The sequence below is a fragment of the Telopea speciosissima genome, chromosome 1 (genome assembly GCF_018873765.1).
Source record: "Telopea speciosissima isolate NSW1024214 ecotype Mountain lineage chromosome 1, Tspe_v1, whole genome shotgun sequence".
NCBI lineage: Eukaryota > Viridiplantae > Streptophyta > Magnoliopsida > Proteales > Proteaceae > Telopea > Telopea speciosissima.
Window position 1 is genome coordinate 31,604,347 of NC_057916.1, and position 19,690 is coordinate 31,624,036.

Below are 19,690 nucleotides of genomic sequence, written 5' to 3' on the forward strand. Positions count from 1 at the left end.
GGGACAAGATCAGGGTCAAGATCAAGGTCAATATCAGGGCCAAAATCAGGGGCGAGTTGAGCCCGAGGTCTCAACCCTGACCAGGCCCAACTCTAACTCAAGGCCAAGAATTTCTGGCCCTAACCCGTCTTAGGGTTTGTTTGGCATCCAAGGAATTTCTACACTAAACCCGCCCTGAGCCCAAACAGGGTTTGGAGTGTATCGCTCAATAAGTGTCCAATGAGGCATCCAAAATGTGGGCTGTACCGCACATATCCCGATGGTTGACTGGGATGTGTGCCTCTACATGGGTTGACTTGCTGACTGCCTCTAAGGAGAGGAGCCCAATCCCATTCTTTGAGCCCGACTGGCAGATTCCTCTACATGGGTTTCGTGGAAGCGTGGAAGCGTGGAACCCCAACAAAACCAAACCCCTCTCCCTACCCACCAAAAGAAGAAAAAAAAGAAAAAACAGAAAAAAAAATGGAACGGGTTAACAAGTGATCACCGTTTGATGATTTGGATTGTCAGCATTAGAGAGAGTTGGAAATTAGAAGTTTCGTGGAGCAATGGGTCTGGGTAGCAGATTTATGCCCATGAAGCGGTTGTTGAGATCTTCTACTGCGAACCATACTGTAAGCTCTTATTGTTCTCTCTCACTCTCTCCAAAATTTCAAAATTTCAAGATTTCGTTACTTCCGCGGAACATTGACGTTTCAACAACGGCCACGCATATGTAGAGAGTGGAAACTGTTAGAGGTTTTGCTGGGTTGAATGAGAAGAGGGTTGCAGCCAAAGGTCCTCTGATTGAAGGGGTTAAGGATATTATAGCCATCGCTTCTGGAAAAGGCGGTGTTGGAAAGTCTACTACCGCTGGTAAATGGGAAAAACTCTTGAATCATGTTTCTAGTTCGGGATATTTTATTTTTGTTTTTGAATTTTGTATATCAAGCTCCAGTCTTGATAGATTGAACAACTTCATGATATTGGGATGATTGCCATGCTCTTATCTAGGGAGGGTTTAAGGATTTGGGTTTAGTGTCTGTCGACAGGCTTTTGAGCGCTTAAAGCAAAATTTGTAGTTCTACATTTTGGGTAATTCCGTAACAGGTTTGGAACAGTAAGTGAAATTTATTATGCGTTTTTAGGGTTTTATCTCTTCGTTGAACCTGGTAGTTTTTTCCCATACATACCGAAGTTGGAGCTCCATTGGGTTTCGAGGAAAAATTCGAAATGTCAAGTTACCTAAAAGAGGTGTTTAAAGTAATTTATATGTGTGACGGCACAAGCATATGCTTGTTATTAGAAAGAAGGGTGCCATTCGACGGAATGTTCTTGTGACATTGAAGCTTTATGGGTGCACTAATCTTTAATGTTCTGAGATGTTTTCTCTGTTATCTGCAGTTCATTTGGCTGTTGCACTTGCTAACACTTGTCAACTTAAAGTGGGCTTGATTGATGCTGATGTGTATGGGCCATCTATCCCTACCATGATGAAGGTTCATGGAAAGCCAGAACTGAGTGAAGGTGAATTGCAAATTTTTTTTTTTACAACTCAGACAATTCCCTCTTTCGAGAAAAAAAAAATGTTAAAACTACTGTTTACAGCAATTATGTGCAACCTTTATCCCTACAATCAGATCAAAGAGTTCTCTAACCTTCCCCCCCCCCCCCCCCACCCACAAAGGTGGCTTTCATCTCCTTCCTTAGGCGTTTACTTCCTTATCAAGCACATGGATTTTGAATGTTATCTCTCTTTCTCTCGCTTTTTCTCGTCAATTGCATGGAATTTAAATTTTATTTTTCAGCCATAGTTTCCTTAATGATCCTTAAAATGCTGTAATGATCAATAATGTAACTGTGACAAGTGGTATGCGCTTTGCGTATTATTCATGAATCTTTCTTGCTTCCATCTACTATGGATGTGATGATGTCACACTTCTTAGTCCATATCTACAATCTTAGTGAAGTCAAAGGCTACATATGTATTCATAGGAATGCTAACGTTTGGAAGGCTGGTGAATTTGGTAAGTTTTTCCAACTGCCATGTGGCAGATATGGGAAGGTCCATGTGAGAGGACTCACATCCATCTTACCTGTCAATTTCTTCCTTTGAATTTTAGCAGGGTCTTTTCATTTTTAATTCTTTTATCAGTTTATTGTAGCTGCCTACAGTAACTTATTTTGCTTGGGTATCATCTCTTGCAGATTTAGTCATATTCTGATTGCTCCTAATTGTTTTTGAATTTCTGTTAGCAGATTTAAGGATGGTTCCTATTGAAAATCATGGAGTTAAGTGTATGTCGATTGGATTTCTTGTAGAGAAGGATGCACCAATTGTGTGGAGAGGTCCTATGGTTAGTGCTTTCCTTATTTTATCCTTCGAATCTCCAGCATGAAGGATGTTTGTTTTGTGATTGTATGATTTTTTTGATTTACTGGTCTTGCACATATTGTTTTGGTGTTGAAGTGTATCTGTCACTTATTTTATTCAAGGATTGGCTTTCACTTGGCTATCAGCAGTTTTAGTCAAAGTGATAATATTTCTCCTATCGCCCTTCTCATTTTATATTAAAATGGTAATTTTGTATTTAATAATGAAATTTGTAGATAAAAGGGCAGAACAAAAAAGAAAAACCGAATGGTTCCTTAAAGAGGGAAAATAAATTTTTTATCACGATAAATTAGAGGATCATGTTTTCTTTCAATATTGTTTTGTAATCATTGACATGGATTAATTTTCCGATATTTGGCATGAGATATCTGGACACGATGATATATATATATATATAAAGGAAGGTACTTCCATGGAGGAATATATTAAGATCCTTCATCCAAGTTAATAAACCCTTGAGGTTTTCCATGCTTTGTTACAAATCCAATTCTGAAGGTCCTGGGCCTACAAATTTGCTTATATCCTCTGAAATTGTATGAACTCCATTCCAGAGATGTTGATGCATGGATAAGCTGGTGCTTTCAAAATCTTCATTGTATTCTATGTTTTCTATTGCGAAGACCAACAAAGGCACTGGTAAGGAGTAATATGATGCAAGTTGAATGTGATAAAAGGGCAAGGGGAAGGTCAAAAAATGACATGTGTTGAAATAGTGAGAAATGACATTAGTACTTTTGAGTTCACAACTGTTATAGCTTTATGGAGGAATGGCGAAACAGTATTCATGTAGCTGACCATAATTGTTTGTATATGGCTTAGTTAAATTATGTTTGTTATTACAGTCAGGATAGAGTTGGATATAAGCTTTGTGACATCATTTGGGTGTATCCCCCTCCTCTCTCTCCTCTCTTGGGGTGGGGGGTGTGGTAGGGGTTTATCACTAGTGCATTCATGGAACCATGGATGGCAATTAAAGTTGAATCAGACTGGAACGAGGTCTCGCTGAGATCTCTGAGTTATCTCGGTTTTTTGAAGGTCCAAGATGAGATAGAGGACAAGTTAAGGAAACAGCATCGACTCGAGATCTCGGTATTTTAGATTAATTGTATGCTTTCTACTACTAAATTATGTGTAGAATAGGCTTATTAGTACGTCGTAGCCTACCAACCTAGGGTTCGAAGTTAAACTCCTATTTGGATTTTGATATTTCAAAATCTGATGGTGTTATTGTGTTTAAATGGCGTAAAATAGGCTGTATACCAATTTTCATGACCTAACTAGGTCAAAAACCCACTGAAACCTGGCTTCGAGTTCAGGAAAAAAAACTGCACCAACTCGTTGAGATCTTGCTCAGTATTTTACATTAATGGTATGCTTTCTACTACTAAATTATGTGTAGAATAGGGCTTATTAATATGTTGTAGCCTACCAACCTAGGGTTCGAAGTTAAACTCCTATTTGGACTTTGATATTTCAAAATATAATAGTGTCAGTGTTTAAATGGCCCAAAATAGGCTGTATACCAATTTTCATGACCTAACTAGGTCAAAAAGTCAAAACCCACTGAAACTTGGCTTCGAGTTCAGAAAAAAAAAAGCACCAACTAGCCGAGATCTCAAAGCAACTCGGTTTTCTGCCTGGCCAAAACCAGGTCCGAAACCGAAACCTTGAGCCATGGAATCAGAAGCACCATTAAATCATGTTGAGATTTATTTTTTACTTGGAAGCTTAAGACGATGATACTTGTAATAGTAACCTTTTTGCTGGAGAAAACTCTATCATAACCCTGTAGCTTCTTTCATTTCATATGCCAACTAGCTTTGATGGTATTCTCCCTGAGTCCTGTATGGGGTTTCTAAAAGAAAAATAGATCCAAAAATAGTTGCTTGAATTAAAATCAGTGCTAGTGATGCTGAATACATCTTTGGCTATATTCTATAATACAGGATGAGTTAGCTCTGACGTAGCTGGAAAAAAAAATCTAATGCAATTACTTTCAACATGTAGTCTCTATTACATTTCTTAACTTCAGCTGATAAACACATAAAAGCCACCATTCAAGGGATGAATTAAGGTCCAGGTGCTATGGAGCAAACTAGGGTTTCTGTTTCTACCCATAAGGTAAAAGTAGCAAGAAGAATCTTCTGGTTTAGAAGTGTAATAGACTGTGCGCTTCGTCTGTGAGGGTTGAGCATAACATTATAATCAAGCGAAACAAGATGCAACCCAAAAGGGTCTGCAACTAAAAAACCCTTCTGTGTAAGTAAATTCTATGTTAGAAACCTCCTTGATTGATGTGAACATTCTCTGCCTTTAGCTTTGGGTTCGTAAACAGCGATGGTCATAAGTGTTCCTGATAATATGGTGATAATAAGGACAAAACAAAATCTGGTTTGCAGAATTTTATAACGTTCTCTAAATAAAACTCATCTAAGCAGTTGAGTGTTAAATTTATGATCTTGTTTTATCAATATTTGACTTGTAATTCACCACGACTGATACAATGGTATGATGTAGTTCTTGTTTTTGTGTATATCATCTGTGCATACTATTCAACTATAATCCATAATGAGGTCATTTATATGAAGATATGAAGCATGAGTATTTAGAGTTGATACAAAATTATATTGGTCCTGCATAATGATTTAAGGAATATAAAAATACGATTTTATCAGTTCAACATTTAACTCATCATTCAGCAGGATCTCCCTTCTTCTCATTTACAGATATACCCTTCTCATTAGGAGCTTGATTTGATTTCTATCTTTGCAGGTAATGAGTGCTCTTGAAAAGTTGACGAGGGGGGTTGATTGGGGAAAGCTTGATATTCTTGTTGTGGATATGCCTCCTGGCACTGGAGATGCTCAGTTATCTATTTCTCAGAGGCTACAATTATCAGGTACCTGCCCCAAATCAGAAGCATTTTCTAACTTTTTCCTGCTGGAAATTTTCAAATTTAATTTTTGTATGGTATACAAGATATTTGTCAAAGTTTGGCTTACCCTACAATCTTTTTATGTTGCTGTTTCTAATTCAGAACTTTCATATGCTCCTGTGATTAGGATTTTGTTGCCTGTAGTCAAGCAAAAGATACTTTATTGTGAATGCTTTTTGGCTAAGCATGTGTTATTTTTTGAAAGAAATAACTAAACTATTCTCTAGCCTGTTCTTTCGTAATATTTTTCATCCTAGGACACATCTCTATCATATCACCATGGATACATCATTTATTTTTGCAATTGTACATTCCTATCACGGGTTAGAAGCTTTTCCATTGCTAAAGATTTCTTCTCCTTGCAAATTACTCTTTTAATGGTTATAACTATGTTTGTTGTGGGGTTTGCTGGCAGGTGCTCTGATTGTCTCAACTCCTCAAGATGTTGCACTGATAGATGCACGGAGAGGAGCAAATATGTTTCGTAAAGTTCAAGTCCCTGTATGGACATCCATTACATACCTTTCTTAAACCCCCAAAAAAGAAGAAACATTTATAGCTCATTGAGATTGCAATTCACTATATTTGAGTTTATGACACACAAATCTTTGAAACAGAACTTTATGGTCGGAAGATTTCTTTGGTGTCTGCATTTCTGGGTAGAATATGCTTTTTCCATGGTTATCCTATTGATATTTTCAAGTATATTGAATGTGGGTCTCCTGTGGCTTCAAACTTCCAGTAGATCATAACATCTCTATGGGTTTGGAATTAAGATTTCGATGCTCCTTGCCAACAAATGATGTATCCACATAAACAATAAACCTTCTGCCATATTCATATTTGATTATTATCCACATATTTTCAAGTATATTGAATGTGGGTCTCTTGTGGCTTCAAACTTCCAGTAGCTCATAACATCTCTATGGGTTTGGAATTAAGATTTCGATGCTCCTTGCCAACAAAGGATGTATCCACATAAACAATAAACCTTCTGCAGTAGTCATATTTGATTATTACTGGAAATTCCTATGCATCTTCTTTCTTTTTCTCCTTCTCGCTCTTCTCTTTTTGGGTGTTTGGGGGGGGGGGGGAGGGGAAGGTTCGACAACTTTTTGCTTCTAGTGATCAGATTTGCTCAGCTCATTGGTAATCCTATTTTTAGGGCCTTCATCTTCCATTCACGTCTGGTGATGTGATCCTGATTTTGAGGGATGAATATTTGGAGAGGAAGCAGATACTTGTTGCCACTAAACATTTTTTCCTCCCGATCCTCCACTCCTTTCTTATTCTTCAGATATTTTCGATAAGTTCCTTACCTATAAGTTTTGGAGTAGCACAACTTGTCATTTCTCAAATGTCAAGCTTCTGAGCAGTAGATAGTGCTTACTTCATGAAATTAGATATGGATTGTTTCTACTGGTTTTCTCCTATGATCTTAATTCAGTAATGATTACAGGTAACTTGCCAATGGATCCTTTTTTCCTCTTTTTTCACTCTTGATGTTATATGTCCAAAAATCGACCCATTGTACTTGCATTCACTGCTTTACCAAGGTCTGCAGCACTTGAGTTGTTGAGTGAAGTATGAGGTGATTGACATCTCTACTTTGGAAAACCCAAAACCACACATACACGAATCAAATTGACTAGTCCTTATCACAACTATTTGGGTCTGCTATGTGGATTGTGCTCTGGTATCAGGCTTTATGATGCAGTTGCATATGCCTAGTTGGGCCGGCATGACCCAATCTGAGAAGTCTAGACCAACGAAAACCAGGTCCAAACCTGGATTTTAATTCAGTAGGGGTATTTAGGGAATTTATTTTTAAATTTCATTTCATTAATATTATATGTTTGTTAGCTATCATAGGAGATAGCGATTGTTTAAGTTCAGTTCCCTAGTTTGATTCAAATTCAGATTATTAGATTGGAATGAATAGAAGCGTGTTTTTTTATTTTTTTCTGGTGGCTGGTTGCCCACCTTGGAGATCACAGGCGGGTTCAATTGACTTCTCCACCTTCTTTCTTCTTTCAGTTTCCAGTCTTGAATCACAAGTGTGATCCTTCCTTTCTTCTTTCTGTTATTCTTCTTCTTCTTCTTTCTTTTTGTTTCTAGTTCTGAGCAGAGATTATGTTTCCTGCCCCTTTCACCCATCAATTTATTATCATAAATCTTTACTTGGTTTACATTCAAAATTGGTATATAAGAATCTGTTGAAATAGGCTGCTTACCCGATTGGGGTTAGCAGTCCTAGTTTGATTGGGATTAATCCTACTAGTCCTAGCTGATTAGGATTAGTCCTAGTCATGTTAGGAGTAGTACTAGTCAGATTGGATTCTTTTCTTTTATTTTATTTTTATTGTTTTATCCTCAGCTGAGTCCTATTCTGGCATTCCTAGTTGTATTAGGAATTCCTAGTAGGACTAGGACTGAGGTGTTATTATTCCTATTTGTACTTTGATCAGTTTACTTCAAGTTACTATAAATAAAGGGGCTTGGGTGATCGATTCAAATCACTCAAGCATTCATTCCAATGCTGTTTACATGGTATCAGAGCCTAATCTGATCTAGGAAACAGCTTCTCTCGATTTCAGGTTCTCTCCTCTCTCTTCTTTCTCTTTTTTTTTCCCTTTTTTTCTTCTCTCCACCACTCTCGGCCTCCTTCTCCACATCAGGGCAGCAACTGTGAGGTGATCTAATGCAATTTTAGTTGCTGCCCTCAATGTCACCTCATTGAAGATCGAAGAACAGCTGGTGTGACCTAAATCTGCCGGCAGGATTATTCCATCCCTGGAGATCGAGCTCTTCTTACACCTGAAGTTTGATTTCTTTTTTTATGGAGATTGTTCCCTGCTTCTATTGGTCTACACCAGCCCTTAGTTGAAGACTGCAGAAGTGTTTGAGATACAGTGCTGCACTTTTCTGCAATTTCCTGCAATCAGTTTTTCTGCAACCAAGCTTCTTCCTAAATTTGTCAAAATTTAGGGTTTTTTATTGGCTCATCAGAAAGAGCTAATTTTTGGAGGTTATCTTCCCTGGTATTAGTAGGGAACTCGACCAAGGTTTCAGCCCATTTTGACGGCTGAAAACTCTGCAAATTAAAAACCCATTCGAATCAGTTTTTTTACAGATCTGATTTTTCTGTCTGGCTGAATCATGGGTGACTCGGAGATGACTATCGCTTAGAGGAGATCAAACTAGGTCTGATTTTCTTCCCTATGCTGCTGCCATTAAGCTTGATGGTACAAACTACTTGATTTGGGCAGATCATTATCCCTAACGATGGGCTGGTAGGGGACTCACAAGCCACCTCACTGGCACCACCAAACAACCTCATCAAGAAGGTGTTGCTCGTACTAAATGGGCTGCCAATGATGCAATGGTAATGTCCTTTGTTCTCGAACTCTATGACCATTGACCTCTCTAGTCAGTATCTTCTCCTTGACACTGCTACGAGATATGGACAGCGCAAGGGCACTTATGGTCGTTCGGAAGTGGTGCTCAGGTTTATGAAATCGGGAAGACACTCCAAACCACTACTCGAGAAGGAGATGTCGTCACCAAATACTATGCTGCCCTCAAATGTTTATGGCAGCAATTGGATCACTATGCTCGGTTTCACCTACTACTACTGCGATATTACGCTACCACACCTATGTAGACCAATTCCGTGTCTATGATTTCCTGGCTGGCCTCAATGATGACTATGATCCTATTAGGGTGTAAGTCCTTGGACGGGTTCCTTTCCCCACTGTAGAGGAGACTTTTTCTTCTGTTCACAGTGAAGAGACACGATGGGCTGCCATGATGATTACTCCCAAAGTTGAGAGATCAGCCTTACAGACTGCTGGCCCCACTCTTGTTGCTTCTTCTGACAGTGTTGCTGCTTCTACTACCAAAGAGCCTGTTAAGTATGAGCATTGTCACAAACCATATCACACTAAGGCTCAGTGTTGGAAATTATATGGAAAGCCAGCTGATTTTGAGGCCAAACGTGGTCGTGCTAAGTCTAAAAACAAAGCCAATCATACTGAAAGTGTAGCTCCAACTCCCACTGCGACATTGGTTTCTCCCGGGAAGAACTCCGGGCTTTGCGTCGTATGTTGAACACATCAAGTGCCTCTACTATGTCTCTGCCAATTCGGGTTCCTTCTTTGCCCGCATGTATTTCTTTTCTTGGTCATTGTGCTTGAGTAGTATCCACTCCATGGATCATTGACTCCAGTGCTACTGATCACATGACAGGTTCTTCTAGCCTTTTTAATACATATTCTCCTGCCTCTGGTAAGGATAAAGTCAAAATTGCTGATGGGTCCCTCTCCTCCATCTTAGGGAAAGGATCCATTGGTTGTTCTCCTTCCCTTACACTGTCATCTGTGTTGCATATTCCCAAATTTACAACTAACCTTCTTTCCATTAGCAGTATCACTAAATCCCTAAATTGTAAAGTGACTTTTTTTCCCACTTACTGTGTTTTTCAGGAACTGGACTCGGGGAAGACGATTGGATCGGGTAAAGTGCATGGCGGATTGTACCTGCTTGATGGCGATCCTACTCCGGCTTTGCCTTCAGCATCTTTCTCTTCTGATTTACATAAATGGCACTCTAGACTAGGCCATCCCCCTTTAGGTACTTTATCAAATTTATTTCCAGCATTAGTTAAAGACTGTAATAAGGAAGATTTTTTTTGTGAGCCTTGTGTCTTGGCTAAACAGACGCGTTCAACTTATCCTATTTCTAATGAACGATCCTCTTCCTTATTTCATATTGTTCATACTGATGTGTGGGGGCCTAGTAGGAAAGCTTCCCTGACTGGCCATCGGTGGTATGCCACTTTCATTGCCTGCTATTCTAGGTTCACTTGGGTTTACCTTATGCACACAAAGAGTGAAGTTTTTTTATGTTTTCAACACTTTCATTAAATGATTAAGACCCAGTTTAATGCCACTCTTCAAATTTTGAGGAGTGACAATGGGAAAGAGTATATGGAAGGTCGGTTCCAAAAATACCTTCTTGCACATGGAATCCTCCATCGGACACGTGTGTCGACACTCCAGCCCAAAATGGTGTGGCCGAGAGAAAAAACCGCCACCTCCTGGAGGTGGCTAGGCCCTATGTTTGCTCGCACTTGTCCCTTCCCTTTATTGGGGGATCTTGTTCTTCTGCGCCTATTTAATTAATAGGCTGCCCATGGATTCTTCTTTCAAAAGCCCCTATTGAGCTATTACTTGGCTCTTTTTCCTTTATAGTCCCACCTAAGGTGTTTGGATGCGTTTGTTATGCTAGGGATACAAGGTCCCCTGGTAAACTTGCCCACGTAGCCTCGCCGCATTTTCTTGGGTTATTCTCGCTACCCAAAAGGGGTATAAATGTTACTACCCTCCATCCCATGCAGGACTTTTGTCAGCATGGATGTTGTCTTTCATGAACATGTTCCATATTATGTGTCCCCACCTCTTCGGGGGAGAGTGTTAGTGAAGATGTGCGACTATTGACTCTCCACCTCCACTTGATCTGTTTACCATGAGTCCGAACCAGTTCGGCTCTGCCCCTAGTACTCCCCGAGGCGGGGAAGAGGTTCCTACACGGGGAGACCATTTCTATTCAGGGGGAGCAATCTACCCGGTCCGGACTCCTATCCAAAGGACTATTAGTGAATTTCGAGAGGAGGATTGATGCGTAATGTGAAGACTTAGTAAGGAAACATAAGCAGGTTCAATCAACTGTTGCTCTAGTACCCATCCAATTGCGAACCCGGATCGAACCCGCCTCTCCACCTGTTAATGATCCCGACTTACCTATTGCTCTTCGCAAAGGTGTCAGAACTTGCACTCAGCATCCCATATCTCATGTTGTTTCTTATGATTCCCTTTTCCCATCCTTTCGTGCCTTTATTTCCTCTCTTTCTTCTGTTCGTATTCCTAACAATTGGCAAGAAGCTTTATCAGATGGAAAGTGGAAGGCAGCTATGATGGAAGAAATGGATGCCTTGAAGAAAAAAACACATGGGAGCTTGTGGTTCTTCCACCTGGGAAGAAAACCGTTGGATGTAAATGGGTGTTTGTAGTGAAACAGAAGGTGGATGACACTGTGGATAGGTATAAAGCACGACTCGTGGCCAAGGGGTTCACTCAGACATACGACATTGATTACCAGGACACGTTTGCACCTGTTGCAAAGTTAAATACTGTTCGTGTGTAATTATCTTGTGCAGTCAACCTTGAATGGGATTTGCAGTAGCTAGATGTAAAAAATGCCTTTCTAAATGGAACACTGGATGAGGAGGTGTATATGGACATTCCACCAGGGTTCTCTTGTGACGAAACCAAGGAAAAATATGCGATCAACGCGCACTTTATGGGCTGAAGCGATCCGCGAGCATGGTTTGGCGGTTCCACAAGGCCATGATTTCTGTGGGCTATAAGCGAGTAATGCTGATCACACACTCTTTATAAAGAGGGTTGGTGAAAAACTCACTGTTCTTATAGTCTACGTTGATGATATAGTGGTTACTGGCAATGATGGTGATGAGATCAGACGGTTGAAGACCTTCCTTGGACAAGAATTTGAGACTAAAGATCTAGGAAAACTACGATACTTTCTTGGGATTGAAGTAGCCAGATCTTCTAAAGGCATTTTTCTCTCCCAAAGGAAGTATGTCCTAGACTTATTGGCTGAGACCGGGTTGCTAGGCTATCATCCTTCAGATACTCCTATGGACCCTACTGTTCGACTCAAGGAGAAAGAGGGTGAGCCTGTTGACAAAGGCCGGTACCAAAGACTTGTAGGGAAGCTGATTTATCTTTCACACACGCGTCCTGACATTGCTGTCGCCGTGAGTACTGTGAGCCAGTTTATGCATGATCCCTACTCTTCTCATATGGAGGCTGTTCTTCGTATCTTGCACTATTTGAAGTTAGCTCCTGGAAAAGGAATTCTTTTGTCTACGCATGGTCATCTACGGATAGAAGCATACACTGATGCTGATTGGGCTGGTTCTGCTGATCGGAAGTCTATTTCTGGGTATTGCTCCTTTGTAGGTGGAAATCTTGTCACATGGCGTAGCAAGAAGCAAAATGTGGTTGCTCGTTCTAGTGCCGAAGCTGAGTTTCGAGCTATGGCACAACGTATTTGTGAGTTACTATGGCTTAAAGGTTTGCTACAAGATCTTGGTGTTCCTATTCGTCTTCCTATGATGCTGTACTGTGACAATAAGGCTGCCATCAGCATAGCACACAACCCAATACAACATGATCGTACCAAGCATGTTGAGGTGGATAGGAATTTCATCAAAGAGAAGTTAGAAGCTGGGCTGATTTGTATTCCCTTTGTGACATTTGCGGATCAACTTGCTAATATCTTCACCAAGGGATTGTTTAGAAAATTGTTTCATCCCAATCTAGTCAAGTTGGGCATGATCGACATCTTTGCTCCAACTTGAGGGAGAGTGTTGAAATAGGCTGCTTACCCGATTGGGGTAAGCAGTCCTAGTTTGATTGGGATTAGTCTTACTAGTCCTAGCTGATTAGGATTAGTCCTAGTCATGTTAGGAGTAGTACTAGTCAGATTGGATTCTTTTCTTTTCTTTTATTTTTATTGTTTTATCCTCAGCTGAGTCCTATTCTGGCATTCCTAGTTGTATTAGGAATTCCTAGTAGGACTAGGACTGAGGTGTTATTATTCCTATTTGTACTTTGATCAGTTTACTTCAAGTTACTATAAATAAAGGGGCTTGGGTGATCGATTCAAATCACTCAAGCATTCATTCCAATGCTGTTTACAGAATCTGATCTAATTATCTAGTGATTTATGGTCATAGACCTGGGATTAATCTCTCACAAATTGAAGAACCTAACCCCTGCTCTGTTTCTGGTTTTTTTCCTGCAACTGGTCTATTGTACCATTCCAGTCTAAAGTAAAATTTCTGGAATAGTTCTACTTACCAGGTCTGGGAGACTCCATCCCTAGAGTTTCAGCACCATCCAGAATGTCCTTAAGTAATTACAGCTCCATTGTAACGTAAGACTAAATTAGGTTAATTTAGTCCCATGAAAACCCACAAATCCAAATAGAAACAAGAGGCAGAATTAGAAAGTTTGTGAAATCAACCAAACCAGCCAAAGGAATTCTCTCAGCTTTGGATCAAATGATGCTTGTATAGGGTAGAAGCACTGCTGAAAGTTTCAATTGATTCTGATGGTTGAGCTGAAAGATATGACAGCAACTCCCAAAATAGAAAGTTGTTCTCTGCAGGCCAAACTAACGACCAGTTTGGGCTCTAACTTGGATTGAGTGTAGGATCTATGGAGAGAGGGCTCTGCTGCAAGTTTGGTGAAGTTCTGATTGGTAGAAGTGAAGTTATGAGGGGTGGAATGAAAATAGAACGTTCAAGCCTGTGGAATATGGTGGAAGTGAGGATCGAGTGGAGGGAATGAATGGAGAATGGTATGCTTCAAAAACCAAACAAACACGTTCAAATTATCCTATTTCAAATAAAAGAAGTTCTTGTTTTGAGTTAGTGCATTCTGATGTTTGGGGCCCTAATCGTAAACCCTCTATTTCTGGCCATCGGTGGTTTGTATCTTTCATTGATTGTCATTCTAGGAACACATGGGTCTATCTCTTGCACACCAAAAATCAAGTTTTTTCATGCTTTCAACACTTTCATAAAATGGTCCAAACTCAGTTCCAGGCTACTCTCAAAATATTGAGAAGTGATAATGGAACAGAGCATAAAGAATCACAATTTCAAAAATATTTGGCTGACCATGGCATCATTCATCAGACTAGTTGTGTTGATACCCCTGCCCAGAATGGTGTGGCAGAAAGGAAAAACCGCCACTTGTTAGAAATGGCCAGAGCATTAATGTTTGCGAGGAATGTCCCGTCTCAATATTGGGGGGATGTGGTTATCACGGCAGCCTATCTCATCAATAGGCTGCCATCTCGAGTACTTTACTCCCGTAGTCCCTTTGATGTTTTAATTGGTAATTCATCCTTTATTGTGCCTCCCGAGGTGTTTGGTTGTGTGTGTTATGCTCGAGACACTAAATCTCCCAGCAAACTTGAACCTCGAGGACTCCGTTGTATTTTCTTGGGTTATTCTCCAACCCAGAAAGGCTATAAATGTTACCATCCTCCTTCCCGCCGTACCATGGTTAGCATGGATGTTGTTTTCCATGAGTCCCTTTCTTATTATTCTTCGCCACCTCTTCAGGGGGAGAGTGTTGGTAAAGATGTGGCTTTCGAGATTCCTCTACCTGAGGAGCCTCTGGCTGCCCAGCCCTCTTTACCACCCACGGCTGCTGTCCAGCCCCTTTTGGATGCTTCCCATCCACCCTTGGATGCTGCCCATCCTACTTTGGAGACCTCCCAACAACCTTTGGCTGTTCCTCCCTCACCTAATGGGAATCCTTTATAGGGGGAGACCATAGAAAATAGTGTTGTTAATATTCCTACTCAGGGGGAGTAGACTCCGGTCTAGAGAACTATTGGTGAATTTCAGAAGAGAATTGACAACTCCAACATGATCACCTATACAAGGGGAAGGTCCACAAGAGGGCAATTGCATCCCACTATAGCACTAGTACCCGTCCAATTGCCGGTTCCAGACACAGATCCTACATCTCCTGGTAATCCTTCTCCTTGGTATAACTCTCCTTCCGACCTACCTATTGCACTTCGCAAAGGTACTAGGACTTGCACTTTACATCCCATATCTCATTTTGTTTCGTATAACTCTCTTTCTCCCTCTTTTCGTGCATTTGTATCTTCTCTTTCCTCTGTTTCGGTTCCTAGAAATTGGCAGGAAGCAGCTACAGATGGAAAGTGGAAGACAGCAATGTTGGAAGAAATGAGAGCACTACACAAAAATAATACGTGGGATCTTGTGGCTCTTCCTCCAGGGAAAAAACCAGTGGGCTGTAGATGGGTCTTCGTAGTTAAATAGAAGGTTGATGGTTCGGTGGACAGGTACAAGGCACGTTTGGTTGCAAAGGGGTTCACTCAGACTTATGGAGTTGACTATCAGGAGACCTTTGCACCAGTGGCAAAGCTCAACACTGTCAGGGTGTTATTATTTTGTGCTGCAAATCTTGGGTGGGATCTTCAGCAGTTAGATGTCAAAAATGCCTTTCTCCATGGGGAGCTTGAGGAGGAGGTATATATGGACATTCCATCTGGTTTCTCTGATGACAGGACTAAGGGCAAGGTTTGTAAATTGAAGCGTGCCCTTTATGGCTTGAAGCAGCCACCTAGGGCCTGGTTTGGTAGATTTCATAAGGCTATGATTTCAGCAGGTTACAAGCAGAGCAATGCTGATCACACTTTGTTTATCAGACGACTTGGTGACAAGGTTACTCTTCTCGTAGTCTATGTGGATGATATTGTGATCACTAGTAATGATGATGTTGCAATTAGGGATTTGAAAATTCTTCTTGGCCGTGAGTTTGAGGTCAAAGATCTTGGTCCCCTAAAATATTTTCTAGGGATAGAAGTTGCTTGATCTTCAAAGGGCATCTTTCTTTCTCAAAGAAAATATGTCCTTGATCTATTGACCGAGACAGAGCTACTTGGCTGTCATCCTTCATATACTCTTATGGAAGCTACTACAAAACTTAGGGAGAAAGAGGGTGAGCCGGTTGACAAGGGTGCCTATCAGCGGTTAGTAGGCAAACTAATCTACCTTTCCCACACACGCCCTGACATTGCAGTTGCTGTGAGTTTGGTGAGTCAGTTCATGCACGATCCATATTCCTCTCATATGGATGCGGTCCGTCGTATTTTGAGGTACTTGAAGTCTGCTCCAGGAAAGGGAATTCTTCTATCTGCCAATGGTCACTTGAAGGTTGAAGCCTATACTGATACCGATTGGGCTGGTTCTTCTGACAGGAAATCTATCTCTGGCTACTGTTCCTTTGTGGGTAGAAACCTTGTCACTTGGCGGAGCAAAAAGCAGAATGTTGTGGCAAGGTCTAGTGCTGAAGCCGAATTCCGCGCAATGGCACAAGGAATTTGTGAACTTCTGTGGCTTAGAGGGTTATTGCAGGATATTGGTGTTGCTATCCATCTTTCAATGATGTTTTATTGTGACAATAAAGCGGCCATTAGTATTGCTCATAACCCTGTCCAGCATGATCGCACGAAACATGTGGAGGTTGACCGACATTTCATCAAGGAGAAGCTTGAAGCTGGCCTCGTTTGTGTTCCCTTTGTGAAGTCTTCTGATCAGCTAGCTGATGTGTTCACTAAGGGATTGAGTAGCAAGCTGTTTCATCCTATCTTAGTCAAGTTGGGCATGCATGATATATATGCTCCAACTTGAGGGGGAGTGTTAGTTATATTGGGCCAGAATACCGTGGGGGTATTCTGGACTTTTTTCCTTTATTATTTGTTAGTTTCTTATGTGGTTTAATCCCACATTGCTTATGTAATTATTTTTACTATTTCATTATAGTTATAAATACAACGTGCTTGGGATGAACTAACCATCCAAGCATTAACCTAATTCAAATCTGTTTCTACATTAAGAAATTAGAAACTTGCAGTCAAAGGGGTTGTAGAGGTGCAGCAATGGTCTCAATCGATGGAACAACCAGTAATAGCAACAACAGTGTTGGAGAAGTGCCTTCAACCTTCAAATGCTGATCTCCAGCAGCAGCAGCAGCAACTTGGAGCAATATTCAGAGGTGAGGGAGGGATCACAGCCTTCGGATGGTATTCTTCAGTAGCAGCAACAGTCACAGACAGCAGCAGTCACCAACAGAGATCGAGCAGGGTAGGAGAGGAAAGGAAGAAGATAGGAGAGAAAAGGGATAAAGATGCTTCAACTCTCTCAGCCAGGTTTCTCAACTGTTCAAGTCACATTCATCACTTCTCAAGAAAACATAATTTGCTGAAAGCAATTTTCAATCACTATAGAAATCGTGGGGAGAGGCATAAACAGCCTCACAATATAAAGAGGGCAGAACTTGCACCTCAAGTAAGATGAAAGAGAAACTTGACATAATAAGTGCAACATAAAAAATAGAAACTACTCTAATTGACTAGGACTGGAATAAATTAAAAACTTAACAAGATCTTCACTCCTTCAAGTGGTCCCCACCAAAGGTGATATCGGCCAACACTTGAAGTACCAAAATCTGTCAATAAGAATTGACAATAATGCCCTGCACATAAAGACTTGAAGTAGCTAATAATTAAAGACTGATCTGCACCTTGATTCTTCTAGGAATATTCTCACCAAGCCAAATCAAGGGGCTGTGACACTGTTCACGTGAACATTATTTTGGCCTCTTCTTCCTCATGTTTTGGTCTGCATCACATCGGTTGGAGTAGGCCACTGCTGGTTTTATAGTGGAGAAGAATATTGTTCTTCTTATTCTCAATAATGACATATTCTTATTTTATTACCTAAAAGTGCCTCCTTCCTAAACTTTGTTTTATTTTAGTCCAGTTTGATTTAAAAATTTCAGAGAAGCCCCTCGCTCAAATTTATTGACTGATTTGTCCAGCTCCTATTTACCTCGTCCAAAGAGGGTCCTGAACTATTCTGGAATTTATGAAATTGCCACCGATCACATTATTTTGAGTTTTATCACTTTGGTATGCCCATAGCTACCTAAATTAGGGTTTCGAACCCTATATCGTACCCATAGAAAATCATCTCGGTCGAAACATGCAGTTATGTTTCGACCGAGATATCTCAGTTTCGACCATATTCCTGTAATTTTGCAAGTTTCGACTTGAACACCTATATAAATTCACTTATCCCCATCAAAACTTGAGGAAAACTAGCTCGTAACTGGGACAGACCTTATTTATGCCAGAAACCAGGATAGACACTTATTTATGCCTAATTATCATTTAAGTAAATGTTTTTATATTTGCCTAATATCGTTTAAGTAAATGTTTTTATATTTATGCCTAATATCATTTAAGTAAATGTTTTTATATTCTAATAAAAATATCCCCTATTTGAATCCAATAAAAATAGTTAAAAAATAAAATTCTAAAAGGATAAAAAGTCAACCCCCCAGTTCAAGAACAAAAACTGGATTTTCAGCGGTAGGTGCAATTTTCAACTTTTAAATGTTGGGGATTTGCTCAAATCTAAAAATTCCATAAATCTTAGTATGATAAAACATTGCTAAAAACCAAAAGTAAGCCAAGATTGCTTAAATCTGATTTATATATTGAAGGAGTTATGTTTCAGTCAAACCTTATTTAGTATGGTGGGCACTTATAACCACCCTACAACAAGTATGTAGACATTTATTTTCTTTAAAAGGGCTACTGCAACCTCTTTGAGGGTGATGAATGATGGAATAGAGAAAAAATAGGGACTCTGAATATTCTTCTTCTTTCCCCCCTTCTTCTATCGGGTTTCTCTCTCTTTAATTCTTTTTCCTTCTTTAAATCCCAACTTCTGGTACTATATCTCTTGTCTTTGTGTTTCTCCCTATTCTTGTAATCCACCCCATCATTTTTGGCATCAGAGCCCAACCTAGGTGAATCTCTCTCTTCTTCTTCTTTTTTTCCTGCCTGGCTGAAGCTTTCCTCCTCTCTCTCTCTCTTGGATTCTTCTCCCTTTCAGTCTCGCTTCCCCTCTTATCTTTCTTCTCCTATCTAACTTCTCTTATCTTGTTCCCTTTCCTGTTCTGGAAACCTCAAGCCAGAACTCCAAAATACCCATATACAACTACCTTATCCTCTTTACTGTAACATCCATTGAACTTCTTTACCCACAAGATTGCAACAACCATTGTTCCATCCTATTCCATCTTATCCCAAGTTGGAATGACGAACAACACTGGAGATGCTGCAACAGTAATGGCGTATGACTTCAACATTCCACTGCAGTTTCAAGATTTCATCCCTCTTCTCCTGAATTACTGGAGCTTTTGAACGGCATGGATGGGCATCATATGGACTGGTTTCCTGGGTTTATCCAAACTCGAGGTCAAGTTTTTTTTAAAGCAAGGGAGAGTTGATGCAAGACATTTGGGGGTTGCTCCTACTAGTCCTAGCTCCACTATAAAGATCTTCATTAGTGCGTAAGCCGATTGTATGCCACCACTGACACCAGAATAAGTGATATTCATTGGGCCGAGAGCGCCCCCTTGAGTAAAGGCTTTAGAATTTGGGATTTAAAGAAGGAAAAATAAATAAAGAGAGAGAAACCCGATAGGGGGGGGGGGGAAGAAGATTCAGAATCCTTTTTTTTCCTCTATTCCATCATTCATCCCCCTCAAAGAGGCTGCAGTAGCCCTTCTAAAGAATATAAATGTCTACATACTTGCTGTGGGGGGGGGTTATAAGTTATAACTGCTCACCACACTACCACTAAAAATGAAAACTGAAATAAAACTAACTACACT

General features: G+C 40.3%; 1 protein-coding gene across 2 annotated transcripts in view; it reads left to right on the forward strand.

Moving 5' to 3' along the window:
* The first annotated feature begins 479 nt into the window (after positions 1-479).
* The window catches only part of LOC122652773 (iron-sulfur protein NUBPL), a 31,641-nt gene continuing 12,430 nt past the window's right edge, over positions 480-19,690 (forward strand). The window contains exons 1-6 of one of the 2 annotated variants that reach the window (XM_043846661.1): positions 480-614; positions 720-855; positions 1,384-1,506; positions 2,239-2,336; positions 5,147-5,273; positions 5,725-5,810. In XM_043846661.1, coding sequence (XP_043702596.1) covers positions 549-614; positions 720-855; positions 1,384-1,506; positions 2,239-2,336; positions 5,147-5,273; positions 5,725-5,810 — 636 coding nt within the window. In that variant the 5' untranslated portion in view covers positions 480-548. The remainder of the gene's footprint in view (positions 615-719; positions 856-1,383; positions 1,507-2,238; positions 2,337-5,146; positions 5,274-5,724; positions 5,811-19,690) is intronic. The other variant, XM_043846738.1, reaches the window with a different exon arrangement.